Here is a 22,661-nt window from a genome sequence, read left to right as displayed (position 1 = left end):
GGAGAGAGGAACTGCAAGTGCATTGCCCATGACAAGCACTGAGAGGACAAAACAGGATGATGTCACAGTGACTGGGGGAGGGGGCAACTTTGAGCAGGTGGTCACAAGAAACCTCTCTGAAAGGGCAGGATCAATGGTTATTTTTTTATTTTTATTTTTTTGGTTTTGAGACAAGGTCTGTCCTCGGTTGGCCTCTAGCTCTGGAACCTCTTGCGTCAACCTTTCCAGCGCTGGGATTACAGGCATACACCCCCACGCCCAGCTCAGTATCCACGGTTATTAAATGAAATGTGGCTCTTTGGCTCAGCCCCCTTCAAGTGTTAAGCGCTCAACAAATCTTATGATAACTCCGCTTGTCATTTCCATCCTTTTTCTGTCCTCTCCTCGGAAGAACATGAGTTCCTGGGGCGGGGCAGGCTCGGATCCTGCTCTTTGGGCGCCCGGCACAAGGCTGGCACAGAGCTGGAGTAGGCACGGGCCTCTAACCTCTGACACAGTAGGCCTGGGCAGGTGCAGCTCTTGTAAATCGGCTCGGCTGGAGGCAGAGCACCGTATAAAGATCGAGCTGAACGCTCCCGTGCTGCATGCAGCCCATCGGCCTCCCTTCGCGCTGCCTGCATACAGTAGGCGCTTAAGGGTGACTACCGAAGAAATGCCCACCTCCGGCTTGGCCTCAACCCATTGCACTAACAAATAACCGAGACGCATCTGGGCGGCGAAGTGCTCGAGTTCCCGAGGGCCCGAGCCAGGCCCGGCTGAGGGCGGAGCAGGGCAAGGCGCGGACGCCCTGCGGCCCCACGCTTCCGCGCCCAGCTGCGCCCAGCTGCGGCCCCGCCCCGGGCACCGCGGTTGGCTGCAGTTCGACGGCCACTGATTGGTTGACGCGGCTCGGGCGTGGGCTCTGATTGGCTGTGACGCGCAGCCCGGCGAAGCTCCCGCCCGCGCCGCCGCCGCGCCCGGCGCTGGGCGGTCATTGGGCGGCGTGATCTCGCCGCGGTTCCGCGGCCGTGCCGCCGCCGCCACCGCCGCCGCCGCCGCCGCCGCCGCCGCCAGCAGAGCGCACCGGGCGGGCCGGGCGGGCCGGGCGAGGGGCCATGGCGGGCGCCGAGGACGGACCGGGCCAGCAACCGGAGCTCGACGAGGATGAGGCGGCCTATTGCCGGCGCTGGGGCGCGCAGCACGCCGGGGCCCGCGAGCTGGCCGCGCTCTACTCGCCAGGTAGGACCTCCGGGCTCCGCCAGGCCTGCAGTCCGCAAGCCGGGCTCCCCAGATCGGGCCCAGACCGGACACTCCAGCCCCCGCCTCTAACTTGAAAATGCTGGCCCAGGTCCAGGGACCCCACCCCAGCCTCGAGCCCAAGTCAGAGCCTCAGCCCCGGGGCTTTCGGGCTGCAGAAATACTCCCAGATCAGGGAACTACCCAAACCTGCCCCCCGGGCTACAAACAGCTCCCGTTGTACTCGTAGATCTGGAATCCTGCAGCCCCTTGGCACCTTAGGTTCCTACACTTAGGACCCCTTGCACAGCCTGGCCTGCCCGGTGCGCTCTGGACCAGTCCAAACCTAAGGCAGCTGTCCCCGGTCTCCTAAAGTCATATCCCACCGTGGGGTCCCCGGATCGGAATCTGCACTCTAGCACCTCATCTGCACCCTGGTCAGGCCCTAGGCAGCAAACACTGACCTCATCCCCCAACCTGGGATCGTTAGTCTCCTTGCTTAGGGAACCCTAACTTGGGATCTCCTGGCTGCAGAGGGCACCAGATGACATTCCCCGGAAGCCCCATTCTAGTTCTAGCTTCAGTGGCTGCAGACTGTGATCTTCTCCCCTCCCTCCTGGAGACACCAGGCAGTGGAAGAATGTAAGCCCCACAGTGTCACATCCCCCACCCACGCCCAGTCCCAGCCTTTGCCCCTCTCCCTCCCCCTGGGTAGGAGGGAGTGGAGCACCCACAGTTCTCCAGACCAGAAGACCCTAGCTATGGCTCCACCCTTTTCCCCCTGCAGGTCAGGTCCCTCCTGCTTCTGTCTTTTCCTCTTTCCCACCGTTCATGCTCCTGCAAACATCAGTCCCCATCTGGTTCTCCTACTCCCAGTGATCCCCAGGAATCTCACTGTGTGGCTCTGGGATGACCCAGTGTCCCAGGGGTTAAGGAGGTGCCTTTGAGAACTCCGGAGTCAGGTGACTGGGAGCTGCCCTAGGTCATCTGTCATCACATCAAGCTTCGTCAGCCATTCTGACATCTTTGCTTTTGTGCGCAGCCCAGGGCTGGGCACCCCCCTTGGTGCCTTGCCCTGGCCAGCCTGGGTTTGATGCAGTCTTTGTCATGGGTGGCAGCGTGACCTTGGGCCTTGTTTTTCCAACTGTATCGTTGATCACCAGAGACTGTATGTGCAATTTTTCAGACCTGACTTGGGCACCTGGTCCGTACTGCCAGTCTCTCTCCAGCCCATACCCCAGACACCCAGCCTTGTGATGTAAAACCTCCTGCTCTCCTTAGAGGAGGCTGGGGTTGGCATCCAAACTACTCAGCTGTGATCTGAGCCAAGTTCCTTTCCCTCCATGGACACAAGGTAAAGTTCATCTGCACCTCAGTGTCCTTAGGAAAAGGAAATGAGGTCACCCACTGTGGCACCAAGCCTGGCATACAGTAGGTACTCCCTGAAGTTCCCCAGTAGTTAGTCTGCCCTTCACTGGAAGCTCAGACAAAGCTGCCTTGCCTCTCTGCCCCTCCGCCCCTCCTTCCCCTCCCTGGATGAGGATTCCGAGGCCCTCCCTTGTCGGCCGCTTTGCCTACCCTGCCTGCTTCCACCCAGCCCAGATGGGTCCAGGCATTCTACACCTCTCCAGGGGATGCTGTCTCATCACTCAATTGCAATTGTATGTCTGTCCCTCTCTGTCCAGCCAGTGGGCTGTCTGTACCCTCCTGGGACCTCAGGCCTGCGGTCAAGGCCTTCTCTACTGACCTGGAGGGAGAGACCAGCCAAACAGGTTCCTCCAAATTCCTCTTCATAGGCCTCTCTCTGCCTGCTGTGTGGCCTTGAGGAAGTATCTTGACCTCTCTGGACCTGACCTATAAAATAAGAGACAAGCATCAACATATCGTAAGCATCTATGTTCCAGTCTCTGTTCTAGACCCTGGAGCAGAACAGCAAAAAGACAGAGGAGCTGAGCTGGCATTTTAGTAAGAGACAGGTGGTAAACCTCCACGCAAAGAAAATGTCTCTCCTCCCTTTCTGCAAATCCATAGCAAGAGGGAAAATATTAACGAGGAATGGCCTGTTAGAGAGCAGACAACTAAGGCCTTCCTAAGTTGGTGGCATTTGAGCACAGACCTGAAGGAAGGGAGGGTAGGAGAGAAGAAACCTTAATATTTTGGGAGGGGTTGGTCCAGACCAGGGAAACAGCAAGTGCAAAGGCCCTGAGGTGGGAACATGGCTGGCACGTTTGTGGAACACTGAGGAGCCTGTAGGCTGGGAAAGAGTTAGCAGGAAAGAGTGGGAGAAGTTCCTGGGTCCTAGGACTGAGTTCTTGGGATTCCTCAGACTGGAGGTGGTTTATCATTTGACAACTGATGGCAATACCAAGGGCGAGTAATGTAGCTGACATTTATTGAGCACTGACTATGTGTGAGGCATCTTCCTCACTTGCTGTCATTCCGTCCTCACTTCACCTGGGTGAGGTGTATTAACTCCTTTTTCCAGAGGAGGACTCTAAGACCCCTCAGGCAGAAGAGCTACTCCTGGAACTCAGGCTGAGGCATTCTAGGTTCTGTGTTCTTCACCTTGGCTGTGGGCATGAGCCAGCAGGGTAGTGTGCAGGAGGGGACAGACATTCCAGGTGAGCAGCCCAGCATATGTGCAGCCCTCTGGCAGAGGGTGGGCCTAGGGTGCCCAGGGCAGGCAGGACAGAGGGAATGGGCAAGGGTGAGGCAAAGGGGACCTTGACTGTGACCCAATTCCATAGGCCCCAAGCATCCTGATAAGTGCTGGGCCTGGTCCTGCTGGACCTGGGAACTGTAGAAAGTTGTATGCAGCACTGCGCTCTGGGTTTGAGTTTCACAACAATGACCTCCCCTCCAGTCCCAGGGCCAGGGCTCATGTGGAACATGGCGAGCCTGGCAGGGCCCCTTTACCTGCTCAGGCCAGGAAGGCAGTAAGGCAGGTGTCCAGCTCCCAACTGGAGCCTACTTTGTACCACTTAGGAGCCTGAAGTGTCCTGGGTCCAGCCATCCATGCACCCAGGCCAACTATGGTTGTCACCATTCCTGGAGGCATCAGAGCCACAGGGCAGGCAGCCTGGCCTGTAGGCCTGAAGTGGAGCCTGTGGGTCACCCAGATGGGTCTGCTCAAAGTCAGACCACAGTGGCCTGGGTGCCCTTTCCCTCCATCCTGGCCAGGCCTGGTCCCACCACACTTGGGGCTGAGCTCCCCCTGTCCCTGCCTCTCTTCTCCATCCCACTTTCTCTCTTTTTTGTCTCCTCATCGCTCTCCCTGTGTCTGTCTCTCATCTTTCTAGATCTCTGATTCCTGTTCTCATCTCCATGTGTATCCATGCCTCTGGTCCCACACTGTCTGTACCTCCTGTTCCCCCATTTCTGTGAGACCTGGGGTCTCCTGAATGTTCAAGTGCCATCAGAAGTGTAGGTTATGTGGGGCTTGTCTCTGCTGGAGTGGGAAGAGGCAGGTGGCGCGAGGCCTTGCCCCTCCCAGACTGTACACCCACTGTGTGTGCCAGCTCCTCCCTAGGCAACAAGTAATCACTGCGGTGGTGATGCGGCCAGACCACCAACACTTCCCTGTCTGTTGAGGGAACAGGACTACCACCAGAGGACAGGCAGGTCGCTTGTGTCCTTAGCCAGGCTTCTGTCATCCCAGCCTGTCTGAAAAGTGACACTAGTAAGGCCACCCAACCCCATAGGCCTGATAGACAGGCTGGTGGTCCATGCTGTTGGTTGTTGATGAGTCACTTTCTCTCTCCAGGATGGGGAGGGCTGGTCCCCAGCTCACAGGGCAGAATGAGGGCGGCAGAGCTGTTGTTATCACTGTGCTTAGCACGCATAAGTGCTCAGTAAAGAAGCTGGTTACCTTACGGAGGTTTTCGGTGGACCAGAACTGAGGTCCCAGTCTGCAGAGCAGCCAGGTCCAGAGAGAGATGGAGTTTAGAAGGGAAGCACCGGTTTCAGGGATGGTCAAAGAGTTCAGCCCTCTCTGGAATCAAGGCAACCAGTATGTCCCACTTAGGACTCCAAGCCTCAGTTTCCTCCTCTGGGAAAGCGCTTCACACAGTTCCTTCCTTGAATGAGAGACTCATTCGGGCTCAAAACCTTAGGTCAGCCACAGGCAGCACAGGGAGGAACTTGTACCCCATCTGCTAGGCCAGAGCTTCCCTGTGTTCTTAGGAGAAGTAAGAAAATAGGGATTTATGTGACTTAAATTTAGCTCATTTAAAAACAAAATGTCGGGTTGGTGAAGTGGCTCAAGTGGTAGAGTGCCTGTCTAGCAAGCGTGAGGCTCTCAGTTCAAACCCCAGTACCGCAAAAAAAAAATGTCAAGAGCAGAGCAGCCAGTGGCATCTTTGATGGATGCGCCGCACCCTCATGGTGGCAGCCATTGTTACTGTCATCTGATCTTCCCACCTGCAACCCTGCAGGCAGGTTGTTAGGGAGAGTTCACCTGTCCTTTCTTTCCTGCTGTGCCCCCTCTCCCCCCAACACACACACAGCAGGGCTTCCTGCTTCTGAGCCCAGGCCCTGCCCACAAACAGGAACCGGAAATGGGAAAGCCCTGGGATGACCTTAAGACTGGGCTGCTGGGGAAGAAGGCTGCATGGCCCAAGGGAAACAGGAATGGGGAGCTGTAGACCCCATTCTGCAGCTGTGTGACCTCCTTGGAAGGCCTCAGTGTCCTCTGTACAGAGGACCAAAGGGTTGTGACCCTGGAGTGTCTCCCCCTCTGAGCATTGGCTTTTTCATGGGCTCAGGTGGGAGCAACTGTCCTGGTCCCTGTCCTGGTTCTGGTTCTGGCAGGGTCAGAGCGGCATGCTGCTGTGTGACCTGGTCGAACCTGGAGTCTGCTATTTCTTCCCAGGGGTGCTCTGGTGAGGGCCCCAGAGACACAGCTACAGCCCGGCTGTCTCCCTTTAGGAGCGTGCTTAGGAATTTGTTTGTTCCACAAGCGTTTATTGAGCACCACCTGGCCCAGGATCCCGGTCCGTAACTGACTAGCTGGGCAGCCTTGGACCATTCCTTGACCTCTCTGACCCTTGGTCTTCTCATCAGCAGAATGCTCACCTGGGCAGGTGCCATGGAGGGTCTTGTGCCTTTGCGATCAGCTGCCTAGGAAAGTAGCTCGGGCTCTGCATCATCCACGTGGTGTTTTTAATTCCTTTTTACAAACTTTTAATAATTAAAAGAAAAATGGTGATCTGGCACATTCTAAAGGGAGTAAGTGGAAAGCCAGCCCCAGTTGTGGAGGCCTCTCTTTACCTAGGTGGCAACTGTGCAACACCTCACTCCTTGCATCCTCGAGGCCTCCTTGTCCTCCATTTCCTTGCCTGGAGCTGCTACATGGCGGCTGGGCAGGCCCTGGGCCTCTGCCTCCAAGTAATTACCTGCAAAGGGGACAGATGGTGCCGGGAAGTTTCCAGTTGAAACAAAGAGGGGGGCTGCAGGAGTGGCTCAAGTGGTAGAGCACCTGCTTAGCAAGCTTGAGGTGCTTGAGGCACTGAGTTCAAACCCCAGTGCCGCCCCCCCCCCAACCAAAAAAACCCAGAAGGGACAGTCATTCAGATTCAGCTTCCCTTGGGTGTCAGCAGAGAGTCAAATTTTCAGGTCCTATCTGCTGAAGAATTGGCACGTGCAAGTCCATCCTCACGGGTGTGTGACACTCAGAAGGGCCTTCTCCAAGCCTGAGGGTCATCATCTGTGACATAGGTGGTGGGAGTGGCTGCTAAGACACACTGGCGCTCAGCCTGCTCTCCCCGCAGGCAAGCGTTTCCAGGAGTGGTGCTGCGTGGTCCTCTGCTTCAGCCTCATCGCCCACAACTTGGTCCATCTCCTGCTGCTGGCCCGCTGGGAGCACACGTCCCTTGTCATCGTGGGTGTAGGTGAGTGCACAGCTCCAGCTCCTCACCCCTGACCTGTGTGTGTGCATGTGGTGTGCACACAGGAATGTGACCTGGGAGCCCCACCCCCCCATCTCAGGTGGCAGCACTTCTGCTTGCCCTGTCACTGCAGCCCAACGCCATGATGTCATCCTGGTTCCTCCAATTCTGTTTCAAAATGCTTCCGATCCAGCCATACCCCACCTCCTCCTTGCCTACTGTCTTCCTCTGTCCCCACATCCAGCCACGGGATTTCCTGTTACCCTCAGTCAGGCCAGCCAGGGCCGGTCTTCCTCTCTGTGCTCACAGTGGCAGCTCCATGTGGGTCCCTCTGGCCCCTCCCACCTCAGAGGCCCTCACTTGCCTCTTTCCTGTGCACTCACCCCATTCCCGCCACACACCAACCAACCCACTCTTACCTCAGGGCCTTTGCACATGCTGTTCCCTGTGCCTGGAGCTCTCTTCTTGAAGACAGCTGCATGATTTGTTCCCCCAAGGTCTCTGGTTAGAGGTCCCTCCTCAGAGTGGCTCTCCTTGATTGCCCCTCAAATATAGCAACTCTGTCACGAGCTGTCCCTCCACCCTGCTCTTTGTCTACCCTCAATCAAATGTCAGATTTTTTTCTATTTCCTTCACTGCTGTGTGCCCCACCCCAAACACAAGGTGCCCGATATTTGGTGCCTGGGTGTCTGAATGAAGGAGCGGGCTGCGTTTGTGAGCGACTCCTGGGCACAGTCTACTGGCAAGGCCCCACCCACTCACAGCCTGGGAGGGAGATATCAAGACTGTTGACAGTTCGCAGATGAGAAACCGAGGCTCAGAGACAGCCAGCCACAAGCCACACCTCAGCCAGCACATAGCCTGGACCTTCCTGCCCAGAACCACTCCCGGGTCCCAGGGTAACTTGGTTTTCTTGTCTCTTCTCCCCTCTGCCCTCACTCGGGTGCTCATCTTCCTCCCAGGCCTGCGCTCCGGGCCGCTCCCACAGTCCAACAGAAGCACGATCGCCACCTAAGCCAACAGTGTAGGGCCCAAGGACACAGATGTTCCGAGTCCTAGGGCCCCGTTTCCCATGCAGATGAAATCCAGTACCACATACCTGCCTCTGCAGGCTGCTGTGAGGCCAAAATGCAGGTGTGCGTAAGGACTGAGAACGCCAGGGACCACCAAGAAGAGGGGAGGGGAGGGGACACTACTGCCAACCACTGACCAAGGCTGGTTCCACCTTCCCTGGTCAGCTTAGTAGCAGATGTTTTGTGAATGCCTGTTAGGTGCCAGGCCCAGAACTGGGCAGGCCCCGCTGTTCATGGCAACCTAGTGAGGAGTTCACGTCACCATCCTCTGTGAGACCAGGCAGTAGCAGAGCCTGGGATCTCGAATGCAGACCTGCCTGGCACTCAACCCACAGACTATACCCAGCCAAGGCCAGACAGCCTGCAGTGGACCCTGGGAGCAAAGGGTGGTCTGGGCAGTGGGCCCAGCAGGGTGCTGTGTAGGCTGGGAGGGTGGGTTTCCCCAGCAGGTCACTACCTTGCTTCCCTGGGTAGGACCTGGGCTTCCAGCCCCCAGAAGCTGGAAAAGTCCGCATGGCTCTGGCTCCGTGCCCCACACCTCTGCCTCTGGCTGATAAGTGCAGATAGTCCTGGATAGTGGTGTTTGCACAGTCCCCAATCGATCTAAATAGCTGTTCTGATTTGTGTGTTAACACTCAGCAAGTGATAAGAGCACCATGCCAGCCCTACCATCACTGTCTCCCGAGGTTCCGCCCGGAAATCAGAGAGGTGAAACATGAAAGGTGTCCAGTTGATAAAGCCAGGCACACGTGATGCAATGCCCGTGAGCTAAATCAAGATAAAGAATAGCCTGGGAGGCCTCTGAAGAGTGATATTTGTGTGGAGATCTGGAGGGAGTGAGGGAGGAGGCCTCAAGATAGATATCTTGGGGGAGTGCCTTCCAGGTAAAGGATAGCAAGCGCAAAGGCCCTGAGGCTGATGTACCCCATATATTGGGTGGATGGAGAGGAGGCCAATGTGGCTGGAAAGAATGCTCAAAGGAAAGGGGGAGCTGCACACCAGCAACATGGAGCTGCAAAGGGACTGCCGGATTTAACCCACGAGGGCCATTAGTGACTAACAAAAACAGTGCTGCAGTGATGGGGTAGAAGTTGAAGGTTGCTCCATTGGGGAAAGCCAAGCGAGCATGGGGCTAGGACTTGATCCCTGGAGGAGCCAGTGGGAGTCCTCTAGAGACAGTGGAGGAGAGGGTGTCCTAGCAAGTCGTTGGTGAGTTAGGAGGGCCTGGAGGCAGCTATCCTCGTCTCAGTCCCATCTCTGTGTCTGCGGGGAAGGGTGGTGACTATGCTAAGGCCACTCCCAGGGTGAGCCAGCTGCCAGTCACCAGTGCTGGGACAAAGAGGCTTCTGTGTGCCTGTGCCTGCCACCCTCCCCCGTTAAAGGGGCCTTGCAGCCTGGTGAGCAGCTGGCGTCGGTCCTTTAGAACAGCCACCCCAGGGCCCAGGAAAAGCAGAGCCATTTCCTCCTGCCTAAAACAATTCCTAACTTCAGTCCAAAGTACTTGCCTTCACTGCTCGGCGCCTGGGAGGGCAAACTGGGGCTCCAAGGGGTGAGGGACACCGAGCCCCTCAGAGCTGCCTGTGGGGAACCCTCGCCGCATTACAGGAGCCTGACACTCTGCCTGTGTCCACCTGTCAGGTGGCAAGCCCTGTGTGGGCCTCGTTTCTGGGACCTGGACCTGAGGCTCAGCCGCCTGAGTGCATGTCATTGTGAGTGAGGGACTCCTCCAGTGGCCTCTGGCTACACCCCAGCAGCCCTGACCTGCTCTGCTGCTCGTGACCTTGGGCAGTCCTCCCCAGAGGGTCTCCGCTTCCTCCTCAAGAAAGTCGGGTCCATAGGGACAGAGATTGGCTTTGCTTTAGTAGCGGTGATGTTTCAGAGCAGTTTTAGATTTGCGGAAAGATGGAGAGATACACTGTTCCCATGCACGCCTCCCGGTTGCCTCTCTAAGGTCTTAGGTTGGAAGCCACTGTTGCAATTAACCAGCGATGTTGATACATTCTGAGGCAAGTCCAAAGTTTATTCCCTTTCCTTAGTTTGCCAGCTCTGTCTTCTTCCTGGCCCAGGGACCTATCTAGGAAAGGATGTCATGTTTAGTTGTATGACCCTAAAATTTAGGCTGTCTGGGCTCTGACACTTTTCTGTGTCTGTGTGGTGCTGGTTGTGAAGCCCAGGGCCTTGTATGCTGTCCCACTGAGCCACACACCCCCAGGCTCAGGCTTCTTATTTTCAATGACCTTGACAGTTTTGAGGAAAGCTGGACTGTGTAGAGTGTCCCCCTGTTGCATTTGGTTGGTGTTTTTTTCTCGCGCCTAATCTGAGGACCTGGGATTGGGGAGGAGGTGCAGAGGTAAAGAGCAAGAACGCCCATCAGCAGGACTCCACAGTGAGGCTGCCTGTGGGCACCAGCTCAGGTAACAGTTGTCAGGCCTCTCCCCTCTCCCCTCTCCCCTCTCCCCTCTCCCCTCTCCCCTCTCCCCTGCAAAGTCAGTTTCCCTCCCTGCCACGCTGTGCTCTCTGGAAGTAAGTCCTGTGTAGGGCCTGACTTTGGAGTGGGTGTCAGGCCTCTGCCAGTACATGAGTGTGCTGAGTTCACAGGAAGCATCCACCGTCACAATTAGTTTTGTGATACGGGTTTTGGTTTTGTTTGGTTGGGGTTTTTTGGTTTTTTCCTGTGGAACTAGGGTTTGAATTCAGGTCTTTGCACTTAGAAATCAGGCACTCTAATGCTTGAGCCACACCTCCACTCATTTTGCTCTAGTTGTTTTCGAGATAGGGTCTTTGGAACTGTTTGCCTGGGCTGGCCTTGAACTGTGATACTCCTGATGTCACCCTCCCAAGTAGCTAGGATTACAGGCATGAGCTACCAGCACCCGGTAGTAATAAAGTTATTATCATGTCCTGATCATCTGTGGGAATTGACAGCTTAGGACAATTAAGGAGATGAGCTGGGGACTGCCTAGACCTGGCCTTGGAGCTGCTCGAGGATGAAAGGAGGTGAACCATCTAAGATACTGGCACATGGCTGAGTAGCAAAGGCTGTCAGGTTAAAACCAAGAGTCTCTGCCATCTTCATTTGACGAATGAGGGCTGCTGAGTGCATGTGGTGCTCACTGCCACTGAAGTCCAGCAGTCCCTACCCAACAACAACCAGTGGTCACACATTCTGCCCCGGCCAGGGGCTGGAGTACTACTCAGCAATGCAAAGAGTAATCTCCTGGTGCACATGACACATGGATAACTCTACATGAACTAGTGAAAGAAGCCAGATCAAGAAAGTGCACATGCTGTGTGAGTCGATGTGTATGAAGTTCTAGAACAGACAAAATCGATCCATGCTGATGGGAGGTGGGTCTGTCAGGTTGCATGGAATAATAAGAGGGCACTGTGGGGCCCGAGGGAGCCTCCTGGGGGCTGGGAATGTCCCATGTTAGGATCAACAGATGGCGTCCAAGAACCAAAAACACTTGCAGGCAGAGTCTCACAGGAACACTGCTGCCCTGTTGCTGATGTTTGGTCTGTGCTGCCCCCACTCCATCACGACAGCAGAGTTGAGTTGCAGTAGCAGAGGCTGCAGAGCCCACAGTGTTTGCTGACTGGCCCCAAAAAGAAAGTTGGCCAGTCCTTATGTCCTGTGTAGGTGTGGGATATAGTTTGTGACCAGGGCTGGTCAGCTGGGACAGCTTACACCCTGAACTGTGTGCAGGACAGTCAATTATAATATAAGGTGAGCCAAGACTTGGGGGGACTACTCCAGCCCCACGGGAGCCCAGAGCTCAGAGAACATAGACGCCATCCCCAGATTCCCCACCAGGCCACACTCCCCTGTGGCCCCCAGTCACTGCTCCCCTGTACCTGTGTCTCTTGAAGGCAGCATCAAAGCTGTCACTAGTCAGAGCTTTGGGGACAGACCTCCGAGACTGCGCTAATTATGTAAGTGATGCTGAGGCCCAGAGGAGGCAGGAGGCTTTCCTGGGGTCACACAGCAATATGGTGGCGAGACATGAGGCCTCCCAGCTGCACTGCAGCTCTTGGCCACATGGCCGCTTGTCCTTCCTGCAGCAGAGGCAGCGCGTCCATGGCATTGAATAGTTTTCAGCAGGCACGTTCAGGACGCCCTGGACCTGCTGTAGTGCCATGGGAGGCACCTCTCCCAACCACAGCGGCACTGCCAAGCCACGTGTCTGAGACATGGGGTGACCAGGACGCCCTGGACCTGCTGTAGTGCCATGGGAGGCACCTCTCCCAACCACAGCGGCACTGCCAAGCCACGTGTCTGAGACATGGGGTGACTTCTGAGGCTCTTTCCTTATCAACAAGTGAGGGCAGCTGGCGGAGTGGCTCAAGTGGTAGAGCACCTGCCTAGCATGTATGAGGCCCTCAGTTCAAACCCCAGCACCGCCAAAAAAAAAAGTGGGAAAGTAAGTGCGCCATCCCAGGTGGTGACAGCGCCTTGAGAGAAAGCAGGAGGCAGAAAGATCTGCTTTTGGGCGGATGGCTGTGACCAGGTGAGTTCCATGGCCTGTGTCTGAGAGAGAAGGCTGAGGAGGGACCACCACATCAATGGGAACAGAGTCTGGGAGCACCAAGTACAAGAGGCTTCTTTGTCCTCTGCCCCATCCTCACTAAGGAGCAGGACTGCCAGCCACTGAGCTCCAGCCCGTCCTTTGACTTCTGCACACAATAGGTCCCCAGCTGGCTCCCGCCCTTCTCCCCAGGACCAGCAAGTGCCTGCTGAGCAGCTGCCTCCTGTGCTCCCCCTCTTCCCAGTGGGTGCCCAGGGCCTCTGGGAACTAAGCCACTTAGTTGGTCAAGCAGCTGAATCAGTAGCATGTCCGCAGGCCTACTGTGTGCTGCCTGTACTTGGAGCTACTGTGTGCTGGCTGGTATGTGCCAGTGGCCAGAAGTTAGTCATGAGCAAAACCAGCCTACAACCCATCCCTGTGGAGGGGAGGCCTTAAACAAGACAAGGTGACAAGTGTTGGAAAAGAATCGAGACAGGCAGAGGTAGGGGAGCTGGCAGGTGGCAGGTGGCGTTGAGGACACAAGTGCAGACTTGGAGGGGCAAGGGAGATGAGCTGTGTTGCACGTTGGAAAAGAATGTTCCAGGCAGAGGGAAGGGCACGTGCAAAGACCCAGGGGCGCATGAGGTGTGCAGGGAAAGGGAAGAGGCCACGGGGCTGTGGGGGGCCAACAAGAATGGTGTGGACTTGGCACAGTGCTGCATTACTCAGGCCACTGGCCACTTGCCCTCAGTTTCCCTGTGGAGAGGGAACTTCTGTTTCAGGCTTGGAGCTCAAGGCAGGTTCGGAGTCCAGCTGTGCCATGTGTGACCCTGGCCCAGCTACTTCCGCTCTCCATGCCTGAGTTCCCACCTCTGCAGAGCAGGAACTAAAATACTACCAATTCCTCTTACCATGGTGACCATTCATTGGGATCCATCAGGTGGTGCCGGAAAGTGCTCGATAAGTGGCAACCACTGTGTTCTTTGTAATCACCAGCACTCCCATCTCACAAGGGACACCTGGGGCACAGAGGTGTTAAGTAACTTGTGTGATGTCACACAGCATGTGAGTGGTGGAGCCTGCGCTTAGCCTCTAGGTCCTACTGAACCCTCAAATGAGCGGATGGTTTTGGAGTCTCCAAAGGGGCCCTGCTCTGCTTCTTAGTAGACTGAGAACAGAGACAAGGAAAATCCACATGGTAATGTCTGTTGCTGCTGAAAACCAGGGTTAGGGTGTGTGGCTTCATCTGCAGGTGCAGTGCTTCTGACACCAAATCCAGGAGGACATTTCCAGTCCTCCTCTTCTACCGAGGGTGCAGCAAAGGAGGAAAGGACACCCACCTACCTGAATCAACCCTGGTGATCAGTGGAGTGACAGATGTAGCAGCCAGAGCGCCCTCACATCTGGACTGCCATTCCTGATGGGGGCGGGGCTCATCTGAGTGTGCCCAGTGTATTCTGTCTAGACTCCCCCACAGAGGAGTTCCAGCCTCTCCCAGGGGCAGAGCAAGGATGGGTAGATGGGGCCAGGCGTGTTAGGATGAGGTTCCAAAGGAAGAAAATGTCCCAGTGGAGAAGAGGGAATCCCTTCTTGGTCCCTCCCCTCACCTTCAAACTACCCATCTTTCCCCTCCTCCTCTCCACTGCCAAAGAAATGAGTGGGGTGAATGTGCGTGAATAGGTGACACCCTGGCTGAGGGAAGGGTCAGGGATGGCCCTGCTTGCTGCTTCCCTGGCTTACCCTTCTTTTGCCAACAGTTGCAGGGGCTCTCATTGCTGATTTCCTGTCTGGCCTGGTGCACTGGGGTGCTGACACTTGGGGCTCTGTGGATCTGCCCATTGTGGGGAAGGTACGTATGTCTGCCCTGAGCCTCAGTTTCCCTAAGAGATCAGAACCATCCCTCTAGCCTATCCTTTGCACCCTCCTCCAAAACCAGAGCAAAAATTCCCTGGGATCTGATGGAAGCAAAAGCATGAGGACTGGAGTAGTCAGAGAGTTGTTATGGGGTTGGTTTGTTTGAGATCGAGTCTCACCATGTGACCCAGGCTGGCCTTGAACCTACCACCCTCCTCGTCTGCCTCTCAGAATGCTGGGGACATTCCGGGTTAGAGCCAAATTAAGGCATGGCCAAGCCAGGAGCACAGCCTGCCAGCTCATCTGCGTCAGATAGTCCCTCTTCATCTCTCTGCTTTCCCCTCTTGGGGGTGGTGCTCTTGGCTGCGTAGACATCTATGCTCCCAGCCCCATGGAAAAGAGAACTTTTGCTTTCCCATAGCTGCAGTCCCTTGGCCCATCCCCACTGTGGCCAGAAGGACGGGTGCTCTCATTGGCCGGGCTGGGTCACATGCTCACTGTCAGCCCCAGGCCAGTCAGTCAGAACAGTGATACTGAGAGAAAGGGAGGCTGTTACCAAAAGGCGGGACTTGGGTGCCCCATGCCGTCCTGTACTTCGAGGGGCCACTCACCTGTCTCAGGTGGGGAAGCAGGATGGTGGTTGTCTCCACACCTCTCACAGCACGTTAGGGAGACTGAGGCCCAGAAGGGACAGCCAAGGTCCCTGCCAGGTTGTTTCACTGCACTGCTAGAACTTGGCCTCACGTGGGATCTGTGTCAGGGACAGAGTGTCCCAGGTGGAGGTGACCTGAGGCGGCTGGGTTGGGTCTGGAGCACACTGGCCGCCCAGCTGACCAGCCCAGTTGCCTTCCCCACTGTCCAGGCTTTCATCCGGCCCTTCCGGGAGCATCACATCGACCCCACAGCCATCACACGGCATGACTTCATCGAGACCAATGGCGACAACTGCCTGGTGACCCTGCTGCCACTGCTAAACATGGCCTACAAGTTCCGCACTCAGAGCCCAGGTGAGGCCCGCAGCTAGGGTGGCCTGCAGGAGGCAGAAGAGACTGGTGCTCGTGTGTGTGTGTGTGTGTGTGTGTGTGTGTGTGTGTGTGTGTGTGTTTTGCACCCTCATGGTGTTTAAAATGGTCTTCATGTAAAGCTAAGGGCCTGACCAGCAAGTGCAAGGTCCTGAGATCAAATCCCAGTACTGCCAAAAAAACAAAACAGACAAATCTGGGTTATCTGGCAAAGACCTTGCTTCCCAGCTCCTCCTGGGCAGTCCCATCTGATTAGTGATGTCGCCACCTGGGTCCTTGTTCAAGCTTGGCCTCAGCAAGCAGGAAGTGTATTGCCACCACCCCGACAGGACACCCACACTCCAGCTTCCCACAATCCCAGCTGATCCCTGCCAGGCTGTACTCAGCCATTCTCATTCCTGCCTGACCTTGAGGGCTTTGGAGGAAAGTGTAGGTTCTGGAGCTCATGGCAGAGCGCCCTGGGTCCTGTCCCCAGCATTAAAAATTCAAAGCAAGGGAAGGAGAGTCTGGGCTGGGAGCTTGGGACTGAGTGCTGTGGGGTTGGCGGAGGGACTTGAGTCAGTCAGCACTTGAGCTTCAGGCTGGGAGCCAGAGTCACATCCTAGTCCATCAGGCTGACAGCGCCTCCCCATGGCTGGCCGAGAAAGCCCGAGCAGGTGAGTGGTGAGTGGCCACTGACACTTTGTAGCTGCCCCTGCAGAGGAAGACCTACCAGGGTGTCCCGCCACTTCTGTCCTCTCTTCTCCCCCTCACTGAAGCCTCAAGCTAGCAACTGATGAGCCCCAGTAGGCCGCTGCCTTTGCCTTGGGTTGAGCCAGCTCGACCCAGCTCCCCAGTTGGTTTTCCTGAGGAGAGCCTCCCTCTATAAATAAATCTGTGCACGTGAACCATCTTGGCCCTGCCTCAGGGAACCTGGGTGAACCCAGAGGCCCCACCCAAAGTTCATACAGCCGGCAGTGTCGGGGGATGCGACCTGGCTCTGGCTGGCTGCAGAGACTGAATGCTTAGCAATTCCCTGGCCTCCTCCGTCCTCAGTCCCCAGAGCAGAAGGGGAAGGCCATGCTCAGAGGGGCCGAGCCGGCCCAAGGCCAGATGGGAGTACATGGTGCCATCCTGGCACAGAGGCTGGCAGTGAGGGGTTGGGGAGGTCAGGCAGCAGCCCTGCCCCATGTGACTGCTGTGCGGGTCCTATGGGCCGCTCTTCTCCCTCCCCTGCAGAAGCCCTGGAGCAGCTGTACCCCTGGGAGTGCTTTGTCTTCTGTCTGACCATCTTCGGCACCTTCACCAATCAGATCCACAAGTGGTCACATACGTACTTCGGGCTGCCACGCTGGGTCATCCTCCTGCAGGACTGGCACGTTATCCTGCCACGCAAACACCACCGTGTCCACCACGTCTCACCCCATGAGACCTACTTCTGCATCACCACAGGTGCGGCCCACAGCCACCTCAGGTCAGGAGGGCACAGCCCTCCCAGCATTCTCAGAAGGCACATTTATTGAGCACCTGTTGTGTGTGCCAGGCACTCTTCTGGGTGCTGAGGACAGAGCAGTGAACAAGATAGACAGACCTCCTCCCCTACCTCAAGCAGTTAGGACTCCAGCCACCAGACAGACAGTTATTGAGCACCTGCTGTGTGCCAAGTACTGCTCTGGGCTTAGCATCCAGCAGTGAGGGGAACAGACAGAATGCCTGGCCTTGAGTCACTGGCCTTCAGTGGGAACAGTGGCTGGACAAATCACATGTACATCTGAGGAGGCTGACTGTCAGGGAGGACATGAGGCGGGTGGAACAGAGAGATGAGGCCTTTGCCCTTTAAGTTGGAGCTGTCAGGACAGGCACGGACCAAAGAGGGAGGAGGCAGTCCTACCAGGTGGGGCACAGGCCAGCCTGGGCTGCATAGCAAGACCCTATCGCAAAAACTTTGGGGGGAAAAAAAGTGTGATAAATGAAAAAAGGTGCTTACAGGTTATCATAAAGCCTATAAAGACATAAAGGGGGTGCTGCCTATGCAGGTAGTGAGGGAAGGCCTCCCCCCCTGAGCAAGCATGCAAACCAAGTGATAAAATAAGGCCCACCCCGGGCCTGGTATGCAATAGGTACTCAGCCAGTGAGTGACGGAGTGGCCCCTGCCCCCTTCAGTGAGAGGCCCCCACTTCCAGATTTTTGTAGTGGGTTCCTGTCCTGTGGCCCTCGCCCCGCACACCCTCGGCACTCAGCCCCGCCGTTTCTGTGCAGGCTGGCTCAACTACCCACTCGAGAGGATAGGTTTCTGGCGGCGCCTGGAAGACCTCATCCAGGGCCTGACCGGCGAGAAGCCTCGGGCGGACGACATGAAGTGGGCCCAGAAGATCAAGTGACTTCTCCCAGCCTGCCCGATGCCAACCTCCCCCAGCCCCCAGACAAGCCATCTGCCAACTCCAGCCTCTGCGAGCCCCTCCAGGTGGAGAGGGCATCTCCTGGGCTGGCCCAGGCACCCCCAGCCCACCCCGTGACAGAGAATACTTGAGCCACTGGTTTTTCAGTTTCTCTTTGTTGTCTTTGCTCCGCCCTCCCCAGCCACCAGAGCTGCCGTCTGCCAAGCCTGACTTTGCAGAAAAGGGAGCCGAGCCCTGCCCTGCCCGCCATCCACTCCCTGCACCTGCTGCCCCCGCCCTACTGGGCAGCCCTTCAGAGCGGCGGCATCGAGGCCTCTGACTCACCTTGGTCTGTCTTTCCTTGACTGGCCCCAGTTATCTAGGGATCCCCTCCAGGACTAGTGTGCCCTGGATCATCGTCCTGCTGTGGCCCTGCAAACTGACCCCAAAGGCCTGGGAAGGTGAACAGCTTCAGCCACTGCCTGCTGTCCAAGTGTGGTGAAGCTTGCCAAGGAAGAGCCCCAGGGGTGGCCAGTGGGAGAGGCCAGAGTCCCTGCCCGAGTCTGGACAGTCCCTTGTCCCTCACCCCCACTTCCACTGTCCATATGATTGCAGCCAGAGCCGATGTTTCCAAAAAGAGGACGTCCACAGGGCACAGCCCTTATGAAAGGGCCTTGGTCATTTGGAAGGGGACAGTGTCATGTCTGACAAAGTGTTTCAGAAGGAAGAGCGGGGCTTTTTTAATTTGGGGTTGTTTTTTTTAAAGGTGCTTGCTTGTTAATGTAAATAATAGAAAGCCTTAATACCTTTTCTGTGACATGAGGTAATATTTTAATGTCACGTTTTGGATGCACATAATATATTTATAACAAAGCAGCCTTGGCTGCCTCGTGGTGTTTCCTGATTGGCTAGGGTGGGGGTCAGGCTCCACCCCCTTCCCATGGCCTCAGGATGGGGCTAGGATACCCGAGGCAGTGACTTGGGGACACTTTCAGAGGGGACTCAGGACCCTGACTTGGGAGTGGCCTTTCGAGTGGATCATGAGAAATGAAGGCAGATCCGTACTGGAGGATCAGCAGAGTGTGTGTGAGCACCTGGTGTGTGGCTCTGACCTGGACACTGGGTACATGGGTGAAACAAACCAAGGACCTGCCCTGGTGGTGCTTACCTCTGGGGCAAAGAGACAATAAAACGTAAATAAATGCTCATGGAATTTCCCATGGTGATTTGTGAGAATCAGGCCGGTACCATCTTGGGAAAAGTATGGGGCTGCTGGGGCAGGTGCTCTGAGGAGATTCCATTTGAGCTTAGGTCTGGAGAAGGGCCTCTTCCTAGGACAGCAAGATTGAGGTTAAGGTAGCCGCTGAGTTTGGACTGGAGAGCAAGGAAAGTGGAAGGTCAGGTTGGAAAAATGGGTAGCTGAGGTGAATGGGGGGCCACAGAATATTTTACACGAAAAAGCAACTTATTCTTTGAACAAGCAATTAAAGGGCACCTATGATCCAGGCACTGGGATTCAGTCGTGCACACTAAGCACATTTTTATCAGTCCCTAGCTGTGCTGGGGATGTAGCTCAGGTGTTTGCCCAGCATGCACCAGAACCTGGTGGGAGTTGGGGTGGGGGTCCTAGTAGGGCTGTTGAGGACAGAGAAAATGGCAAGACTTTTTTTTTTTCAGCACTTGGGTTTGAACTCAGGGCCTTATGCTTGCTAGGTAGGTGCTCTACCACTTGAGCCACTCCACCAACATGACAAGGCTCTTAAGAACAGTGTCAGATAGAGTATTTATGTGTTTTTAAAACTGCAATCCATCACTTCATTTTCCTTAACACTTGACATGATTTTGCCTGAGAGACCCAGCTAAAAAAAAGGGGGGTGCTAGAATTTGTTGATTTACAAGTGACAAAACTAAAGCAGAAATGAATAGCTGAAATAATTGTATCAGCTCTAAATCTGAAGAGTTTACAGGTGGCTTGGCAGGATCAGGGGCTCACGGGATTCATCAGAACTTGGTCTCTTTTTCTGGGAATTGAGACTTGACATTGAACCAGCTCCCCAATCTTGATGGAAAGAATCTTCCTTCCCAGTGGCTTTGATGAAAACTCTCATTGGTCTGGGTTGGGCCATGTGTGTGTTCCCCCCTGAGCCAATCACCTGGGCCAGGGGAGGTAAGGTGTTCTGACTGGCCAGAGCTGAAACATACCCTGGAGTGTGGGATCTACCCTTGTCAAGCCACAGGAGTGAGGGGGGGATATTCCCAGAAGAAGATAAAACTGTTAATACAAAAGTCTGGGGTGGGTGGGACTGGCTCCATAGGGACCAGGTGACCAACCTTGGGGCCACAGGGGTTTATTTCCTGTTCCCAGACCCTCCCAACCAGTGTCAGCAAAAACATTCAGCTTAAGTTGAGGGGGGTAACATGAAGGACACAAGGTCCCACAGCTAGTACGGCAGAGGCCACAAGCTCAGCCCATCTCTTCTCCAGAACCCAGGGCCTGGAATGTTTTGCACCGGGTCTGAGTGCACTGGGGTCACTTGTGATCCCTGCGAGGTCAGGGAAATGGCAAACAAGTGTGTGTGGGAGGGGGTGCAACTTAATATCTGCTAAGCACTTAGTGTGCTTGCTGCAGAGAGCTCTGGCAGGTTCCATCCATCCATCCCTCCAGCTTTGAGTACCGTTTGCAGATAGGGAAACTGAGCCGTGGAGGTCATGTGACAAGCCCAAGTTCACATAGACAGTAGGTAGCAGAATCAGGATCCCTGCTCATGTCCGATTCAGAGCCCTTGTGCTAAACTCCAACTCCTCAGCCACCCCAAGTGAGGGAGGGAGGTAAGGCAGGGACAAGTCAGAAGTGTGTCCTCTGAGACAGCAACCCCACATGAGAAATGGCAGCTGACACAGGGGACTGTGATGACCTGGCATCAAGTCCCAGCACAGCTGCTACTCACATTAACTGATTGAAGAGGAACCAGAGAACTGAGCTGTGGCTCAGTGGTGAGCACTGGATTCCAGCCCCAGCAGCAGCAGCAAAAAAAAAAAGGTAGAATTCTAGGTGTTTAAATGCTGACTCCATGTTTAAATCACTGCCAGCTGTGAAGATGCACTGTAGGCTGCAGCTGAAGGGTCACTCAACCCACAAGGTCAAGATCAACCCAGGTGGCATACAGAGACCCAGTCTCAGGGAAGGAAGAAAGGAAGAAAGAGGACTGGAGGTGTGGCTGAAGCAGAAGAGCATCGGCTTTGCAAACCCTAGTCCCTCAAAAAAAAAAAAAACTTTCAACCCAGTGCTGGTGGCTCACACCTGTAACCCAGCTACTCAGAAGGCAGAGATCAGGAGAAGCATGGTTTGGGGCCAGTCCTGAGCAAACAGTTCATGAGACTCTTATCTCAAAAATATATCACATAAAAGGCCTTTGGAGGCATACGGCTCTGAGTTCAAACCCCAGTGTTGCCAAAAAAAAAAAAAAAGTTGAAATTTAAAAAAACACCCAGGCACTGGTGGCTCATGCCTGTAATCCTAGCTACTCAGGAGGCAGAGATCAGTCCACGGCCATACCTCCCTGATCGCCCCCATTCTTGTCTGATCTTGAAAGCTAAGCAGGGTTGGGCCTGGTTAGTACTTGGATGGGAGGAGGCAGAGATCAGGAGGATCAGGGTTTGAAGCCAGGTCCAGGCAAATAGTTCCTGAGATCCTATCTCGAAAAAACTGTCACAAAAAAGGGCTGTTGGAGTGGCTTAAGGTGTAGACCCTGAGTTCAAACCCCAGTACGGAGAAAGAGAGAGAGAGAGAGAGAGGTTACAGCATCCCAGGAACAAAACCAGAGTCGGTGTTTGGGCCTACGGCTGCCTCCCCTCTGCTGGTTTAGGGAGGACCTAGCTTTGTCCTGCCCTCTGGTGGCGGACCAGGGGAGGTGACAGCAGGGCAGAGATTCCTAGCTGGTCTTGGGAAGGTCATACAGCCCCCTTGTGCTCACTTTTCTTTACAGGGGATCTAGGCACAGGCTTCAGGGCACCTGCTCCCAACTTTAACCTCCCACCACTTTTTTGGTAAAACCCTAAATTTTCAAGCTACCCTTTAAATATTGGTTTATAACAGGAAATGCATGCTGAAGGTGAAGAACTTGAATGGCCTCAGGCAGGGTTCAGCCAGCTGCAGCAGGTGGATCCTTGTAGCCACCTGCTTTTCTTGGCCCACGGACTTTTGTTAGGTGGTGGTGGCGGGGTTTCACAACACAGGACATTCAGGGTTAAGGCTGATGCTAAATTGTAATGCACACAGCCAGGTCCACTGCAACAGAGACCACGTGGCCTGGGAAGCATGTAGTACTCACTTGCGGTTCCTTTGCAGAAGTTACTGAACCCAGGTCTGTGGCAAGTCAACTGCTCCATAACTCATGCTCCCCCAAGTTCTCATTTCCCCCCACACCCACCTGAGGCCATCATTTTGGCAAGACCCTTGTAAGTCCCTGAGTACAGGCATTGAGGTCTGTCTGTCTCCACACAACAGGCAGGACGTGACACATAGTTCTCCACTGTCCCTTCACCATGTTTTGGAGGCAAGGTTATTTTCAATGATCGGAAAGCTTCCTTCCTCCTTTTTTACAGCTGCATAGCATTCTGACTTCAAGATAGACCCATCTTTATTTTGTAAACCCACCTCTCACTGGAAGTTGAGGTATTCCCAGCCTTAGGTGTCACAGCTGCTCTGTGTACAACCGAGAACTTCCGGCTTTGGATCTGAGGGCCAGTG

At 55.2% G+C, this 22,661-nt stretch overlaps 1 protein-coding gene across 2 annotated transcripts; it reads left to right on the top strand.

Annotated features, from left to right (window-relative positions):
- Window positions 1-1,053: 1,053 nt before the first annotated feature.
- On the top strand, window positions 1,054-19,119 carry Peds1 (plasmanylethanolamine desaturase 1). Of its 2 annotated transcripts, XM_020173329.2 has the most exons (6): window positions 1,054-1,218; window positions 6,984-7,103; window positions 14,436-14,527; window positions 15,395-15,539; window positions 16,773-16,985; window positions 17,793-19,119. In XM_020173329.2, the coding sequence occupies exons 1-6, from the start codon at window positions 1,095-1,097 to the stop codon at window positions 17,912-17,914; spliced, it is 816 nt and encodes a 271-aa protein (XP_020028918.1). In that variant the 5' UTR covers window positions 1,054-1,094; the 3' UTR covers window positions 17,915-19,119. The 2 variants fall into 2 exon arrangements, with proteins under 2 accessions (XP_020028918.1, XP_073931070.1); XM_074074969.1 differs by lacking the exon at window positions 6,984-7,103.
- Window positions 19,120-22,661: the final 3,542 nt, after the last annotated feature.

The sequence above is a fragment of the Castor canadensis genome, chromosome 5 (assembly GCF_047511655.1).
Source record: "Castor canadensis chromosome 5, mCasCan1.hap1v2, whole genome shotgun sequence".
NCBI lineage: Eukaryota > Metazoa > Chordata > Mammalia > Rodentia > Castoridae > Castor > Castor canadensis.
Note: the sequence above shows the minus strand (reverse complement) of the source record. Positions and strands in the feature narration are given on the sequence as shown.